At 49.0% G+C, this 17,539-nt stretch overlaps 2 protein-coding genes across 3 annotated transcripts; both read left to right on the plus strand.

Moving 5' to 3' along the window:
* The first annotated feature begins 6,038 nt into the window (after positions 1 to 6,038).
* On the plus strand, positions 6,039 to 8,872 carry Cenpb (centromere protein B). Its single transcript, XM_021152974.3, has one exon. The coding sequence runs from the start codon at positions 6,288 to 6,290 to the stop codon at positions 8,091 to 8,093; it is 1,806 nt and encodes a 601-aa protein (XP_021008633.1). The 5' UTR covers positions 6,039 to 6,287; the 3' UTR covers positions 8,094 to 8,872.
* A 232-nt stretch (positions 8,873 to 9,104) lies between these two features.
* On the plus strand, positions 9,105 to 15,058 carry Spef1 (sperm flagellar and cilia associated 1). Of its 2 annotated transcripts, none has more exons than XM_021155421.3 (7): positions 9,105 to 11,597; positions 12,838 to 12,949; positions 13,330 to 13,486; positions 13,700 to 13,739; positions 13,851 to 13,905; positions 14,080 to 14,203; positions 14,314 to 15,058. In XM_021155421.3, the coding sequence occupies exons 1-7, from the start codon at positions 11,489 to 11,491 to the stop codon at positions 14,419 to 14,421; spliced, it is 705 nt and encodes a 234-aa protein (XP_021011080.1). In that variant the 5' UTR covers positions 9,105 to 11,488; the 3' UTR covers positions 14,422 to 15,058. The 2 variants fall into 2 exon arrangements, with proteins under 2 accessions (XP_021011080.1, XP_085690205.1); XM_085834079.1 differs by having other exon boundaries at positions 12,850 to 12,949.
* The last annotated feature ends 2,481 nt before the right edge of the window (positions 15,059 to 17,539 follow it).

Below are 17,539 nucleotides of genomic sequence, written 5' to 3' on the forward strand. Positions count from 1 at the left end.
GACCTACAGCCCTTAGTGCCAGCACAGGGAGAGAAATGTGACCCCACAAGACCTTCCGTTCCAAAGATCTGGAATAAAATCGCTCTGAGGATTGTATTTTCAAAACCAACATAGCTGTCTTCCCCTCAACCTGCATCCCAGTACACACACCCTTCTGGGTGAGGAGGAGACATGCTGTGTTGCTTTTTGAAGGTAATAACAACAAAATAATAACAACAAAAACTAATCCCTAGAGATCAGTTAAAAGATTTGCTCTTTTTGAGATTAGGGAGAGGAGTGTTATATTATGCAGGCCCAGCTGGCTTCTGGCTCTGTATATAGAGTAAGCTGGCTTCAAACTTATGGTGATCGGGCTGTTTTGATTCCTGAGTGTTGGGATTACGGGTATGAAGCGCCACTACTGGCATGTTGAAATCTTACTCTGCAACCTGCAGAGTTTTATGTGTATGGGTGCTTTGCCTGTCTGTACACCATTTGCCTGCTTGGTGCCTGTGCAGGACAGAAGAGGCCATCAGATCCCCTGAACAGAAGGTCGTGAGCTGCCCTGAATGTGCTGGGAGTCAAACCTGGGTCCTCTAAGAGAGCAGGTAGTATCATTAACCTCAGAGCCATCTCTCCAGGGCCTTTTTAGAAACTTTGTTTCCTCTACTGGTTCCCTAACACACATCTTTTTTTTTTTTTTTTTTCTTAGCTGTGATGGCATGTTAAGTTTTTGAGCTACCAAAAACTCTGACAAAGGATGACATCATATGACATGAAAGGCAGCCAGCCCCGCCACTAAGTCTTCAGGAACAGTATTGTGAGAAATTTCTTGTATCATCTCCTGAAGACGATTCATATTTAGCCAAAGGAAACATGGTGGCAGACATGGTGGATGATGGCCACAAACAGAATTAAAAATTTCCTAGTAGCCACATTCAAAAGGCACAAGGGAAGCTGGCCTCCTGTACTCTGTAACCTCCCGGAGGCGGAGGAGAGGAGTAAGGATCATTGACAGTTCAAGGCCAGCCTAGGCTGTAGAGTAAGATCCTGTCTCAAACAAGCAACCCCCAACTACTACCAACAAAAAATAAAAAAGGCCTGAGGTGTGTCTCAGTGGTAGACTGTTTGCCTAGCATGCGCAAAGGCCTGGTTCCTGACATCTGTTCATAACACAGCAAAAATATGCATAAATATGGTAAAGATAGTAAGTTTTACTTTTATATTTTAATTTGAGTATTATATTTAATCTACTATGTTAAAAATATTATTGTGCTGGTTAGGTGTTTTGTTTTGTTTTTTTTTTTTTTTTTTTTTTTTTGTCAACTTGACACAAACTAGAGTATTCTGGGGAAAGAAAATTGAAGAACCAGCCTTAGGCAAGCCTCCATCTTAGTCTTTTTTTTTTTTTTTTTTTTTTTTTTTTTTTTAAAGATTTATTTATTATATGCAAGTTCACTGTAGCTGTCTTCAGACACTCCAGAAGAGGGCGCCAGATCTCGTTGCGGATGGTTGTGAGCCACCATGTGGTTGCTGGGATTTGAACTCTGGACGTTCGGAAGAGCAGTCGGGTGCTCTTACCCACTGAGCCATCTCACCAGCCCCTCCATCTTAGTCTTAAACATCATCTTATAGTAAAGACAAACTAGTTTATTCCTGTTTATGACTAAACCTCTGTTTCTCAAGCACTGGGCTCTATCCCACCGGTAGCCTTAACTACAAATGGATCTGTACTGCCTGTTCCAGGAATGGCAATCATGTCCTTGTTTCAAAAAGTTATTTATAAAGCCGGGCATGGTGGCACATGCCTTTAATCCCAGCACTTGGGAGGCAGAGGCAGGCAGATTTCTGAGTTCGAGGCCAGCCTGGTCTACAGAGTGAGTTCCAGGACTGCCAGGGCTACACAGAGAAACCCTGTCTCGAAAAACAAAAACAAAAACAAAACACAACAACAACAACAAAGTTATTTATAACCATCTTGCAATCCTACCATTGTGACAACCTAGATCTAACTTATAACTACCTTGGTTCTCCCACCTTGCAACCATGTCTTTGTTTTAGGAGGTCATTAGAAATAACCTGTGTTTGTGTTCTGCTCCTGTAACTTCATCAATTCTGCCCACCAAATCCCTCATTTGGAAACACCTTACCCCTTGTGTTCCTCACATACTATGCTGACCTCTTAAACCCCACCTTATGGGGAGGCAGCCTTTGTGCAGAGTGAAAAGACTTACTTTAATTAAGTACTTGCTTTAATTAATTTGGCCATAATGATTTGGGTCAGTGGTCTTTCTCCTCCAATCTTTGGGATGAACAGAAACCTTAGTTGAGAATATGTCTCTAGCAGACTGGCCTGTAAGCAAGTCTGTGGGACTTTTTCTTGATTAATAATTAATGTGGGAGGGCCCAGCCTACTGTGGGTGACATCACTCTCAGGCAGAGGGTCATGAGTTGTATGTGTAGGGGATGGGAGCACTTGAACTCTTCCATAAGACTCAGGTTTGATTCCCAGCATCCACATGGCAGCTCACAACTGTGTGTAACACTCATTCTGAGGGATCCAATGACCTGTTCTAGGCTTGGTGCACAGACATATATGTGATCAAAGCATCCATACCTATGGGGGTTTGAATATGAGTGACACCCGTAAGCTGGCTCATATATCTGAATGTTTAGGAATGGCACTATTTATTAGAGTAGATGTGGCCTTTGCTGAAAAATGTATGTCACTGGGGGTGGGCTTTGAGGTTTCAAAATCCCAAGCCAGGCCTGGAGGCTCTCTCTCTCCTTGCTGTCTGTAGAACTCTCAGCTACTTCTCCTGCATGGTGTCTGTCTGCATGGCTCTAGGCTTCCCACCCTAATAGTGAACTAAACCTCTAAAGGTGAAATCAAGTCCCCGAGGTCATGGTGTCTTTCCACAGCAAGAGGACACTGACTAAGACAATGAATATAAAATAAGTAAGTCTAAGCAAGCAAACAAAGCATATTTGTCACTTGGGAGGCTAAGACCGGAGAATAAAAACAAGAGTGAGGGTTCCCTGGGCTATGTACTGAGTCTCTAACTCAAAAACCAAAACCAAAGCCAGGTGTGATGGCACCAGACTTCAATTCTAGCACTAAGCTCTGTGAATTCATACCAGCCTGTTCTACACAGAGTTCCAAGACAGCTAGGGCTACATAGTGAGACCTTGTCTCAACAAACAAACAAACAAACAAACAAATAAGCCCCAAACCAAACCACACAAAACAACAAAACCGAGATTGTTTTAGAATGCTTTTGTCCTTGAGTTTCTGAGTCACAGTTTCTCTCTGTAGAACTTGCTCTGTAGACCAGACAGGCTTCAGAAATTGGCTTCCTGAATGCTGGGATTAAAGGTGTGTGCCAATACATCCAGCTTAGAATAATGCTTTTTATATCTTGGGTGGGAAAGGCCTCTGTGTAAGATACAAAACCAGAAGCAATATAGCAGAGTGTAGCCAGATCGGCCTACTTGGAGATTACAAGTAGTCTCATAAACTTGGAAATCACAAGTGGTCTCTAAAATGTTTTTTAAGCTAAGAGATGTGTGGCAATTCAAGAGAGACTTTTATAATACACCTATCAGAGATTTTACATTCAGAGCACATGTGGGGTCTTTATTTTGTTTTGTTTTTTGAGACACGGTTTCTTTGTGTAGTTCTAGCAGTCCTGGAACTCTGTGTAGACCAGGCTGGTCTTGGACTCACAGAGATTCACTTGCTTCTGCCTCCCAAGTGCTGAGATTAAAGGTCTGTGCCACCACTGTTTGGCTAAAGTGGAGTTCTTAAAGGTCGGAAAAATACTGTTGGGGGTAGAGATTATGATTGGCAAACATGAGGCCCTAAGTTTGATCCTTATGGCACATGTAGAAGGGAAAAGACCAGCATGAGAAATGTGGACAAAGGCAGAGACACTCAGGATCCAATATATACATGGAAAGAGAAATGTGTATCCAAAGAGCAGGGAGTCACACTCTCTTCTCTGGCCTTGCAGAACACAACACTGACCTGATTTCTGATGCTGTCTTTATCAGTTTCTCCTAAGTGTGTTGTTCTAGAGTCCTTAACCCGGAAGCTCCCAGGGCACTATCCTTGGTTCTCTTTGTTTCTTGACCTAAAGCTTTGTCTACCCCAGCTCCTTAGCCTGTTATCCTGGAGGCTGCTCTTTCAAGACTTTTTAAAACATGGCAACCTATCAAAACCCTCACCAAAGGTCTCAGGGGTCTATGCAGAAAAGAAGGTAAAATGATGTTTAAGAGCCAGAAGTGAGGGCTGGAGAGATGGCTCAGTGGTTAAGAGCACTGACTGCTCTTCCAGAGGTCCTGAGTTCTAGTCTCAGAAACCATATGGTGGCTCATAACCATCTGTAATGGGATCTGATGCCCTCTTCTGGTGTGTCTGAAGACAGCTATAGAACTCATATACATAAAATAAATAAATCTTTAAAAAAAAAAAAAGAGCCAGAGGTGAGAGATATTTCCACAGAAATAGTGACTTCCACACACAACAGGACTGATACACAGGGCCTGCACAGGTTCAAGACAGACCAGGTCCCAGCACTGAAAGGGGAAGTGGACAAAGTGTCCCATCCCAAACCAAGATGCTCTCTGCAACTGATACCCACTGGCAAAGGGACAATCAGTTTTTTTTCCCCATAAAATGTCAGAGTATATCAACCACACTCAAGGGCAGATCCACGCCCAGATGTAGTTGGTCAACACAAAATGAACTCAAAGGTATTTTTGTAGACTTTTTTGGGCATTTGTTTGTTTGTTTGTTTTACGTACGGGTCTTTTGCTTGTTTGTTTTGAGCTTTGTTTTTGTAGAGCTCTCTCTCTCTCTCTCTCTCTCTCTCTCTCTCTCTCTCTCTCTCATGTGTTTCTTAGGTTGTCTGGTGTGGTGGTACATGTTTTAGTCCCAACACTGGGGAGGCAAAAGCAGTTGAATGTTCATGAGTTTCAGACCATAACATGTCAATACAGAGTTCCAGGTCAGTCAAGGCTATATAATGAGACTCTGCTCAAACAACAAAACAAAAACAGGCAAGCAAAACACTGCAATGTGCACACTGCCTTAAGGGTTCATCACTTTCATGTGCTTGGTCCTGCAGGAGGAGGTTTTAAGATTTATTTGTACAGATGTTTACATACATACACATTTTTGTAGTTTTAGATATGGCTACTTGCATGGGGGGGGCAATAACACCCAGATGTTAATAGTGTTTATGGATTTGAATTACTAGATCTTGTTTATTTTTGTTTTTCAAGAAAGTGTTATTCTGCATAACAAACAGCCCTGGAGACCAGGCTGGGCTCGACCTCCACCTACCTCTGTTTCCCTCATGCTGGAATTTAAGGCATGCGCCATCACAAAAATTGCTAGAATTTTTAAAATGTCATCAACACCATCAAATGGATTTAAATGCTATGTTGTCTTTACAATAACATAAGTGCGTAACCATAGATTGGCTTTTTCACATTTGGAACAGTATACACCATTAAAGTTCATGTTAGGTGTCTGAGAAAAAGGCGCAGCACTTAAAGTGCACAGGCTGCTCTCAAGAGGTTTGGATCCCAGCACCCACGTTGCAATTCATAATAACCTGCAATCCCACTTCTCCTGTATGAAGCCCTCTTCTGGTCCGCTTGGGCATCTGCATGCAGGAGCGCCTACACACAGGCAGACATTCACATGCATAAAGACAATTATTTAAAAAGAAGCATACAGACAATTGCATTTACACATAGCAAAAAAAAACTCCTAATCGCTTGACGCCAGCCAATTAAAACGCAGTCTAAGCAGCCTGATGCCAGCTAGCCGCCTCTGGAGGAACGAGAAGACCGGAGAGCACCAAAAGATCCCTGCGCATCTGTTCAGGTGCCTAAGTGCGTTTTGTCTCTGCGGATGACCTTTCCCGCGCGTGGCCGAGGCGCACAGTCCAGGCCTCAGCGCCCCCGGCGGCGGGTCCGGGCAGCGGCGCGGGGTCGGGGAGGCGGCGCCCACCGTCCCCGCGCTTCCCGCGAGATCCCGCGCGCGCTCCGCCCCGCGCCGCGCCGCGCTCCCCGCTGGGCACGTCCTGCCGCCCGCGCCTCCCGCGCCGCTCGCCACCGCCCGCCGCCGCCCCGCGAGCCGCTTTGTCTCGGGCGGGGCGCGCGGAGAGGCCACCAGGTGCCCCCCGCCGCGGGCCCGGGCCCCCCGCCCCGGGGCGGCGACGGCGGTGCCGGGCCCGGGCCCCCCGCCCCGGGGCGGCGACGGCGGTGCCGGGCCCCGGGGCGGAGGGCGCGCCGGGATGGGCCCCAAGCGGCGGCAGCTGACCTTCCGGGAGAAGTCGCGGATCATCCAGGAGGTGGAGGAGAACCCGGACCTACGCAAGGGCGAGATCGCGCGGCGCTTCAACATCCCGCCGTCCACGCTGAGCACCATCTTGAAGAACAAGCGCGCCATCCTGGCATCGGAGCGCAAGTACGGAGTGGCCTCCACCTGCCGCAAGACCAACAAGCTGTCCCCGTACGACAAGCTGGAGGGGCTTCTCATCGCTTGGTTCCAGCAGATCCGCGCCGCCGGGCTGCCGGTCAAGGGCATCATCCTGAAAGAGAAGGCGCTGCGGATAGCGGAGGAGCTGGGCATGGACGACTTCACTGCTTCCAACGGCTGGCTGGATCGCTTCCGCAGGCGCCACGGTGTAGTGGCCTGCAGCGGCGTGACCCGTTCTCGGGCGCGAAGCTCTGCCCCTCGGGCCCCAGCGGCACCTGCTGGCCCAGCCACCGTGCCCTCCGAGGGCAGCGGTGGGAGCACACCCGGCTGGCGCATGAGAGAGGAGCAGCCGCCGTCGGTAGCTGAGGGCTACGCCTCGCAGGACGTGTTCAGCGCCACCGAGACCAGCCTGTGGTACGACTTTCTGTCGGACCAGGCCTCAGGGCCCTGGGGAGGTGATGGACCGGCGCGCCAGGCCACCCAGCGCCTTAGCGTTTTGCTGTGCGCCAACGCCGATGGCAGCGAGAAGCTTCCCCCACTGGTCGCAGGCAAGTCTGCCAAGCCCCGTGCAGGCCAAGGTGGTCTGCCCTGCGACTACACTGCCAACTCGAAGGGTGGAGTCACCACCCAGGCTCTGGCTAAGTACTTGAAAGCTCTGGACACTCGAATGGCAGCAGAATCTCGTCGGGTCCTTCTGTTGGCTGGCCGTCTGGCTGCCCAGTCCTTGGACACCTCGGGCCTGCGGCACGTGCAGCTGGCCTTCTTCCCTCCTGGCACCGTGCATCCTTTGGAGCGAGGAGTGGTCCAACAGGTGAAGGGCCACTACCGCCAGGCGATGTTGCTCAAGGCCATGGCAGCACTCGAGGGCCAGGATCCCTCAGGCTTGCAACTGGGCCTAGTGGAGGCCCTGCACTTTGTGGCTGCAGCCTGGCAGGCAGTGGAGCCCTCGGACATAGCAACTTGTTTTCGTGAGGCCGGTTTTGGAGGTGGCCTTAATGCCACTATCACCACTTCCTTCAAGAGTGAGGGAGAGGAAGAGGAGGAAGAGGAGGAGGAAGAAGAGGAGGAGGAGGAAGAGGAGGAGGGTGAAGGGGAAGAGGAGGAGGAAGAGGAAGAAGGGGAGGAGGAAGAAGGAGGGGAAGGGGAGGAGGTAGGAGAGGAAGAGGTAGAAGAGGAGGGCGAGGTTGATGATAGTGATGAAGAGGAAGAAGAAGAAAGTTCCTCTGAGGGTTTAGAGGCTGAAGACTGGGCCCAGGGAGTAATGGAAGCCAGTGGTTGTTTTGGGGGTTATAGTGTCCAGGAAGAGGCCCAGTGCCCCACCCTCCATTTCCTGGAAGGAGGAGAGGACTCTGACTCGGACAGTGATGAAGAGGAGGATGAGGAGGATGAAGATGAGGAGGATGAAGATGAGGATGATGAGGAGGATGGTGATGAGGTCCCTGTGCCCAGCTTTGGAGAGGCCATGGCTTACTTTGCCATGGTCAAGAGGTACCTGACCTCCTTTCCCATCGATGACCGAGTGCAGAGTCACATCCTTCATTTGGAACATGATCTGGTCCACGTGACTAGGAAGAACCATGCCAGGCAGGCGGGAGTTCGAGGTCTTGGATATCAAAGCTGAGCTGCTGGACATAGCTGTACCCCAGCCCAGATGGGCTGCTCCTGCCCAAGGCAGAGAACTCTGGGCAGCTGCTGGAGATGGCTGGAGAAGCCCAGGGCTTTCAGCAACGCTTCGCCAGGTTCCAGGCTCCAGGCTCTGAGACAGGCCCAGGGGCTGAGGTCCCCCTCACTGCTGTTGCTCTTTCTCAGAATCCTCTTTCCTCCCCATTAGTCCCTGGGCTCAGGGCACTGGATGGGTGGGGAGCTGTCCGGTGCTACCACACCATGCCATCAGTGGGCTAGATCACAGCAGCAGCCAGGGTTGGGTCCTGGAAGCTCTTGGCCAGAGAGTGCCTCTCCCCCTGCCACCCAACCAGGTCTTTGGTGGGGGGATCCCAAAGCCATTCTGGAAAGGGCTCCTGAGGAAGGTCTAGCCTAGGCCCCCACAAAACTAGCAGCCCCCCTCCTGCATCTCTAGGCTGTCTAAAAGAAGCACAGTGTAACTGAGGGCAGGCTCCCGAGCCTGCCTCTGCCTGCTTTCCACCTCCCCAGATCCCTTTCTCTGGCACTTGGTTTTCTTTCCAGATTGGAGGTTTCCAGGAGGCCCTCCAGGGGCGTGACAGCAGGCACCTCCAATCTGGGTAGCTACAGGCCTCTGCCTCATCCTCTGCAGACCCCCATCCTGGGCAGAGGGGCCTGGGGCTGGGCCCAGAGTCCAGCCACCCAGGTGCTCCTTTCCCAGCTTGAATTCAATAAATCTGTCCGCTCCCCTTTTGTGGGAGTGAATGTTTTAACAGCCAAGGATGCATCCTTCATGGTCTGGGCTTGCGTCTATCTTGGGGGACACATCCTTTCCCGATTCCCCTTGGTTCTTGCCGTTAGCGGGACATGGAAGCAAGGTTTGAGCAGATGGACATGACTGGGGTGAGTGGCAGGCAGTGGTACCCACATGTAAATGTTACAGAATTCTGGGGAAGGAGGGTGTTACATCATTTTGATAGACTTGAGGAACCTTAGCCTTAAACTTTGTTAGTGAGAAGCTCCGGGTGGGGTAGGAGATAGGGAGCCAGCAGATCAGCCCATATGCACCTGATGACCCAGCCCACCAAAGCTAGTGAAAGTCAGCAGGAACGAGAACAACTATGGGATGGCTGTGAGCCAGGTTGGAGCTGGAGGCGCATACAAGGCACCCTTATCTTACCCTACGAGGGAGTTCTTCCGGCCTTTGATGGACATTTTCAAGTCTGTTAGCCACAGCACAGTAACAGAAGGCAAAGTTACTGGGAAACAAATTGCAGCCCCATGAATTGGTAGCTCACTGTGCAAGGCCACTCCCCCCCACTCCAGTCCAAAGGTGAAGGCAGCATGCCCTTCTTTCAGTGCCCAACCCCTCCCCTCAAGGCTCTTCCTTTCTGAGGCCTTCAGGTTCCAGCCAAGGAAAAGCCTGATCAGGGTAGTACCAAACCGGTTTTACCACCTTGACTACGGCTGGCATATTTCCCCTGGTAAATCCCCAAACCCAACATAGCCCAGCCACCAAGTTCTCCCTACCCTGGAATGTAAAGGGGTGGGGGATTATCTAAGTCACCCTTTGTGCCTTGTTTGCCTTAGGTGGGGGCCAGAAAGGTTGAGTCTTGTATTTCTGACACTAAGGAATTACCTCCCTTGGAAATTTGTTTTGTATTTTTTAATGCAAATTTTGTTTTTAATTTGTATTAAGGTAGGGAGGAACCAGGGCCTATAGCAGTCCTGGTAAGAGTTTCACTGCTGAGCCACACTCCCCCTTGAAAGTTTTGAAACAAAGTCCACAAAGTCAAGTAAAGGGGTTGAAATTCCATATGACATCACCCCTTCCTCTAGTTGGAAGCCTGGAGGAGAGGACCAGAAAGTCTAGTCTACCCTGTGGGCTTGCTCTGGAGTAAGTAGGAGGGAGCAGTGGCCTTTTCTCTAGATGCCCCTGGCTAATCCAGGACCTTTGTCCCAAGTTCCAAGTCAAATCACTTTGGTCTGTCTCCTGACAACAAGAATCTCTTCTACTGGACTCTTATGACTTAACACAAGCTGTTGCTAATACGGCCCCTTTTGTGTGCTAGGTGTCAAACACTCAGGTGCCCTTATGAAGTAACAAAAGCCATGACAAACAGGCAAAAGGGTTCAGTAATCTGCCCAGTGCCACATCCATTAGCCTATTGGAAGCAAACTTTCTCCTTCCTTAGGCAGGCTCTAGAAGTACCCCTTTAGTAGTGTGTTTCTTCCCTAAGGAGGGACCTGTGTTCCTAGCCCTCCTGGCTGCAGAAATCAATTTCCAGTTCAGACCAGCCTTTAGAGGGAAGCAAGGGCCATGGCCCTGTCTGTAGAAGCTCTTGTCTTCAGTGTACAGCCGACGTGCAGTCCCCCCCAAACCCATACAAGTGCAAGATACTTACACTTTTTTCTTTCCTACTTGTAAATTACTTTCCAAGTACATCTTTGGGACAAGATGAAAACTGTTTCCATTTTACAAAGGAAATAGGGTTAAGGAACTAAATAACCGTCCCTAAGAAACTGGCTTTAATCTGCTCTCTCTGGGAGTCTGGGTTACATATTAAAGGCTCCAGTTGAGCACATTGCTGGCATGAAGGAATGGCAATGACCTGCAGAGTTTCAGGGGAGGGAGCTATCGAGAAGCACTATTAAACAGTCTTTCAGAGGCAGGAGAGATGGGTTAGTAGTTAAGAGTTCCTGTGCTTCCAGAAGATCCAGATTTGGGTCTTAGCACCAACATGGTGGCTCACAACCATCTCTAAAACCATTTCCAGGGGGATCCAACACCTGTGTACCCAGCACACACATAGTACACACATATAAAAACAGGTAAAACACCCATACCTATAAGAAAACAATAATTTCCAAATAAACAACTTACACACAATCTTGACATGTATCATATTAGCAGAGCTCTGCGCTGTCCACCCCAACCTCCCACCCCATTGGTGACTTGTGTGGTGATGCTGTTATGCTGCTTCCTTTAGAGCTGATAAATGACACAAAGGGAAAGGGGTTTGGGGACATAGTACATTTTCGTAAATCCCAGAATGGGTCAGTGATTGTTCAGCAGGTGGTGTTGGCAGATAGGAGATGCCTTCTTGGAGAGAAAGGAAGATTTAAGAACAGCTAACTGTCCTTTCAAAGCCTGGGCCCAGGGGAAGGTAACATGGAAAAACTACAACTCCCAGAAGTCTCTGTTTCCAGGCACTGTAGCGACGGTTGCTATGGTTTCGGAAAACAATATGGCTGCTCCCAGAAGGATTTGAGTCTGTGCCGAATAGGGACCCAAACGTATATCTGAACGCTCGCAGTTGCGAGAGGAGGCATTTGAAGGGTCCTGGGGCTGGCGCTGGGCTCTGTCGGGAACGTTGAGGCCTTGCTCTGGATCCAATGGAAAGCAGCGTGGATGAGGAGGCTCTGCACCAGCTGTACCTCTGGGTAGACAATATCCCTCTGTCCAGACCCAAGAGAAACCTCTCCCGGGACTTCAGTGACGGAGGTGTGCATTGTTGTGTGTTTTAAAATACTGTCTTTATGTATGTTTAATGGACTTGCGCATATGCTATTGTTGTTGTTATGTGTGTATCTAGAGTGGGGCGGCGTGGGATCCGTATTTTGGGACTTTGACTGTGGAAGCGTGCAGTTGCATTTTCTTCTATTCATGTGTGAAGAATGTATGTCCATTCTATCTTGTATGCATGGAGTGTATCGGTGTGTCTTCCTTCGGGGGCTTTAAGAACTAAGCTGTGTGTCTGTGAACCTGTGTTTGCTCACATTGCTGTGTTCTGCAGTCTGTCTTGTAATTTTTGTTGTTTTGTGAGATAGTCTTGAACTCCTGACTCCCCACCTCTACTGCATTCCTACATTTGCCTCTCAAATTCTGAGATTATAGGCACCGTGCCACTACTCCTGTTGTTTGTTTTTAGTGTGGTGCAAGGGAGTCAAACCCAGGGCATTGTGAACGCTAAGCAATCTTGCTACCAACAGGGCTAAATCCCTAGCCTGTGTTCTTTTGTATTGACATGTTCTGTCCTGCATGTATATGATTTTTTTTTTTTGGGTTGTGTGTTTGTTTTTCAGGAAAGGCTCCTGTATTTAAGAAATGCATAGTTCTGTAGCAGAATGTCCTTCATTTCTATGTGTATAATTGAAGAGGCTATGTGTATATGTGACTTGTATGTGTGTGTTCTATGTGTGTTCTCATGCATACTTAGCATTTATTTGCTGTGTGCATCTATACATTCTGCCCTACATGCATCTATAGATGGACATTTTCGAGACACACAGTTTCTGTGTAGCCCAGAACTCACTATTTTCCTGCATCCTGTGTGATGATGGGCTTGCAGCATGAGCTACCATGCTGCTTAAATGGCTCTGGGGGGTTGAGTGCAGTGCTTTGTACATGCTATTTGAGCATGCTGCCAATTAAGCTATACCTCCCTTTCTGCTTGTGTTAATCTGTGATTCTTCTGAGACGTGTGTGTGCGTGTGCATGTGTGTGTGTTCATGTGAATTCCTAGGATAAGGCTGCAGACACCTATAGGGCCCTCTTGGAGACTGAGTTTTCCTGTGATCTGAGGTTGAGGAATATGCTGAGAAATGGAGGGATCTTGAACAGATCACTGATCTGGCTTTCTTTGTCTCCTTTCTGTGAACCTTCCCCTTTCTGTATCTCTACCCCTTTTCCCTTGATCCTATGCTCCTGCCTTTCGTATCTGCCCCCAACCCTTTCCCCTCAGTCCTGGTTGCAGAGCTTATCAAGTTTTACTTCCCCAAGATGGTGGAGATGCACAATTATGTCCCTGCCAACTCTCTCCAGCAGAAGCTCAGCAACTGGGGTCACCTGAACAGGTAGTAGAATCCCTGGGTGCAGAAGTAGCTTTGGCTGGGGATATGGCTTGGTAGTAGAATGCTTGCACACACACACACACACACACACACACACACACATCCCTGGGTTGGTTCCTAGCAATACAAAATGCTAAACAACGACTATGACAACACCTCCTATGATCTTGACAGGCAGGCTGGGACTGCTGGGGGTGGGGCAGGGGAAACAGAAGAATCCATTTAGAAACAAAATCAAGGAATTATTTTATCTGGATAGAAACAAAGAACTTGGAACACTCAAGCAGAGAGGGCTTCAGATGTCCGCCCTTCCTCTGGTACGATGTCCACTTCTTTTGCATTTTCCTGGTACCCAATCCGCCTATCTCATATTCACCCCCTAGAAAGGTGCTGAACAAGCTGAACTTCTCGGTCCCCGACGATGTGATGCGGAAGATTGCGCAGTGTTCTCCGGGGGTAGTGGAGCTAGTGCTCATTCCACTGAGGCAGCGCCTGGAGGAGCGGCAGAGGCGCCAGAAGCTGGGTGTTGGCTCCTTACAGGTGGGGCTGTTGAGCTTGGTGGTTGGGACGCTGCGGTGGGGTAGGGTATTGGGCAGGGGTGCTCCCCAGACATGGAGAGCCCTGCTGTGGTGATAAATAGAAAGACAAGGTGTCTGTCTAAAAGAACCTGGCCTATGGGGTTGTGGAAAGGGAACAGGGCTTCTTGGAGATAGGTGAACCCAGGCTCACAGGAGACCACATCTGTTCTTTCAGGAGCTGGCTCCTCAGGATAGCAGTGGCTACATGGATATGGGTAAGACGATGCTTCTCTTATCTCAGAAACAGCTTTCCTCACGTCCCTTTAATCAATTTAGGGTCATTCTAGGACTCCAGCAAGGTCACTTCTCCACTTGCTTTGTCTTAGGTTTGCCCCAGAAGGTTCGAGGAGAGGGTGCCCCAGCCTTGGGAGAGCAGCTCAGGTAAAGCTGAGAGTTCGACCTCATCAGGCTTGGTAACTTCCCCACACAGACTAGGTGGCAGTGCCTTGAGGGTTGGGGGCTGCAGTGGGGAGAAGGCGAAGAGGAAAAGCCTGGCCACGGGTAGAAGGGAAAGGTGGGACGTCCAGGCCTCTGCTAAGCTGCTCCCCACTGCAGAGAGGGCCGTCCGTTGGCTTCCCGACCCCCTGGGTATAATCAGGCGCTGCAGGGTGATCCGAGCTTCGTCCTCCAGATCGCTGAAAAGGAGCAGGAGCTGTTGGCCTCTCAAGAGACAGTACAGGTAGGTGAGAAGGGGACACTGATGCCTAAGGGGCAGCTTGAAGCCTGCAGGGGCAAAACACTGGCAAGGCAACAGGTCTTCAGGCTTGATGTCTCTGCGTCGCCACCCAGGTCCTTCAGATGAAGGTGAAGCGTCTGGAACATCTGCTCCAACTTAAGAACGTGCGCATCGATGATCTCTCCCGGCGGCTCCAGCAGGCCGAGCGCAAGCAGCGGTGAGCGGTGCCAGGGCTGCGCGGGGCTTCCCAGAACCCGCCGGAGCCCAAACGCCGCGACCCACCCACTCACCTGCCGACGCAGGGTTGGGAGGGCGGAGCGAGCTGCACACTAGTGCCTCCTGCAGCTACGGCGCTCGGCTGCGGAGGGTTCGAGCGAACGTGGGGTTGCTCAACGCCGAGGCCGGGGACTGATCGTCCTCCTTACACTCCATCTGGGCCAGGAAAAGGGATCACTTTCCACAGCCCAGAAAACCTGTACGAACACACCGCATGATCTCCCAAACCACTTTGGGCCTGGAGAGGCGGTCCTCTGTCTCGTTCCACTCCTCTAGAACCGGTTCCTTTCTCAGCATAGAAGATAGCTTCATCTCTATCCTTGCTAAATCACCAAGGCCTCGGACACTCGAGAAATTATCCCTGGAAGCTGAGGAATTCTCTTGCCCATCCTGTGTGCTGACCGGGGACCAGTTTTAGGGCTGGAAATCACAGCAGCTGGAGAGGAAGGGATAAGGTGTTGAAGTAGGCGGGAGTAAGGGAGGCATCCAGCTGTGCAATCGCTCTCCTCTCAAGGAGCATTCTTAGGAGAGCCTGGGAAGATAGGGCAGAGTTGTCTCCATTAAAGGTGCTGTTGTGCGTTATTTCCTGTGCCTGCCTTCTCTTTCTGCCTGTATGGATCCCCAAAGGCAGTGAGTTCCTGGCTTGTCCTTTATCCCTTTCGCCCAGCTGTCCTCTTTTAGACCCTGTGGACCTATTATTACATTGATGATAATGCCAGTGGGAAGATTTTGTGACGTGTGACAGCCTGCTTGTAGCATTGGGTGACCCCCTCCTTGTCCGTTCGTCCCCACCCCCCGCAGTGTCCTCTAATCTTGTTCAAACCCAAGCTACTATTTTCACCAATTGTGGCCACTCATGTCCTCAACCTTGCCCATGGACTCTTTTTTTTTTTTTTTTTTTTTTTTTTTGGTTTTTCGAGACAGGGTTTCTCTGTATAGCCCTGGCTGTCCTGGAACTCATTCTGTAGACCAGGCTGGCTTCGAGTTCAGAAATCCACCTGCCTCTGCCTCCCAAGTGCTGGGATTAAAGGCGTGCTCCACCACACCCAGCTGCCCATGGACTCTCTCTTTTTTTTTTTTTTTTTTTAAAGATTTATTTATTTATTATATGTAAGTACACTGTAGCTGTCTTCAGACACTCCAGAAGAGGGCGCCAGATCTCGTTACGGATGGTTGTGAGCCACCATGTGGTTGCTGGGATTTGAACTCTGGACCTTCAGAAGAGCAGTCGGGTGTTCTTACCCACTGAGCCATCTCACCAGCCCCTGGACTCTCTTAAATTAGCTTTCTGTATGACTCTCAACCCTGTCCACACACTGGTCTCAATTTATGGATGGTTGGCTACATGTCACTTGACACCCTGACCAAGACATCTGACCATGGTATAACCCTCACTGTAATGATTTGCTGCTGACTGACAGTAATGCTGAACATTTGTAAATCCCAAGACCTGGCAACTCCATTCATCGGCATATTACATGGGAGGAGACTCCTGTGCCCTGAGTTCTGGAAGACACACTGCAACAATCATACAGAACTGAAGCGATGGGCTGGAGAGATGGCTTAGCAATTAAGAGCATTTGCTGTTCTTCCAGAGGACACAGGTTCCATGCCCAGCACCCACATGGCAGCTTGCAACTGTTGATCATTCCAATTCCAGGGTCTCCAACACCCTCCTCTACCTCCATAAACTCCAGGACTGCATGTGGTACACAGAGAGATATATGAGCTTAAAATAACTCTAAAATCTTAAAAAAAAATTAAAAGGAACGTGTATTTGGTTATCTATTACTGTGTAACAAATTACAATCAATGTAAAGGCTTAAAGCAACACATGATGGATTTTGTTTTTTCGTTTTTGTGTTTTTTGAGGGTCAAATCTTGAGCATAGTTCAGTTGGAACATAGACTTCCCGGATCCAGGATGTTTACAAGGTTAAGAACAATGTCTCAACTAGAACCACGACAACTGGGGAAAGAGGCACACTCTGTTGTTAACAAGCCAGTCCCTCGTGGGTTGCAGGGCTTTCATGTTTTGATGATTGCTGGCTTTTGCCTGCTCTGAATTCTTCAACATATGGCCACTTCCAGGGAAGTAGCTTGTAGTGACAGTTTTGGCATTTTGGATTCTTTAAGAAACACAAAAATATTGTAAGTATGGGGTGCTTCAGACTATCCACAGAAGCTATGGTTTGCTTCTTGCTTTAGCAGGGGCATGGTTTTGCCAGCTGCTGATCGTTTCTGGGATTGGGTGACATTTGGAATTCTGGAGACTTTTCAGAGGGTCTATAAATGCTAGGGCCCTGAGAGGCCCTGTGGACTGTTGCTTGCTTTCTGTTGCTTGCTGTTGGTCACGGTTTGTTAGATAGTGCGTGCGCACAGGAGAAAGAAGAAATTAGATATCTTCATGGCAAAGATCAAACTCGCCCCAAGGAACTCGATGCCTCATCGACAGAAAGGAGTCTAAGGATGACATCACCGCCTTTGCCTCTCCTTACTACTGGTAGGGGTTGAAAGGGTGGAAGAAAGAAGAAGCCCCGAAACAGCCTAAGTCCAGATACAGTAGCTAACTTTAATTTTTTAATTTGTATTTTAAATTTATGTATGTGTGCATATGCATGCCACAGTTTGTGTGTGTGGGTGTGTGTGTGTGAGAGAGAGAGAGAGAGAGAGAGAGACCACATAGTGAAGTGTTAGTGCAATTTTAAACGTGATAATTTTTTCTTTAGCCCAACTTGCTCCCAAATAAATGACACAGAGACTATAAGATTTAGTTAATCAAGCTTGATGGCACAATAGCTGCGTAGCTATTAATCTATTTTAATCCTCTCAGCTACTCTAGCTGCCTCCCAGCCAAAATCTAGATACTTGCATTTTTGTATCGATCTGGCTTTCTCCTCAACCCTTTCTTCCCGGTGAATTCCCCAGTCCCACCTCCAACAACCCTCCCCCTTCCCATCTGGGATTGAAAGTCCCGCCCTAGTCTCTTTCTTCTCAGCCATTGGCTGACCAGCTTTTATTGACAAATCAGAGAATAAATGGGGAGCAATGTTTACACAACATT

The sequence above is a fragment of the Mus caroli genome, unplaced genomic scaffold, assembly GCF_978045245.1.
Source record: "Mus caroli unplaced genomic scaffold, Mus_caroli_1 scaffold_2, whole genome shotgun sequence".
Lineage (NCBI taxonomy): Eukaryota > Metazoa > Chordata > Mammalia > Rodentia > Muridae > Mus > Mus caroli.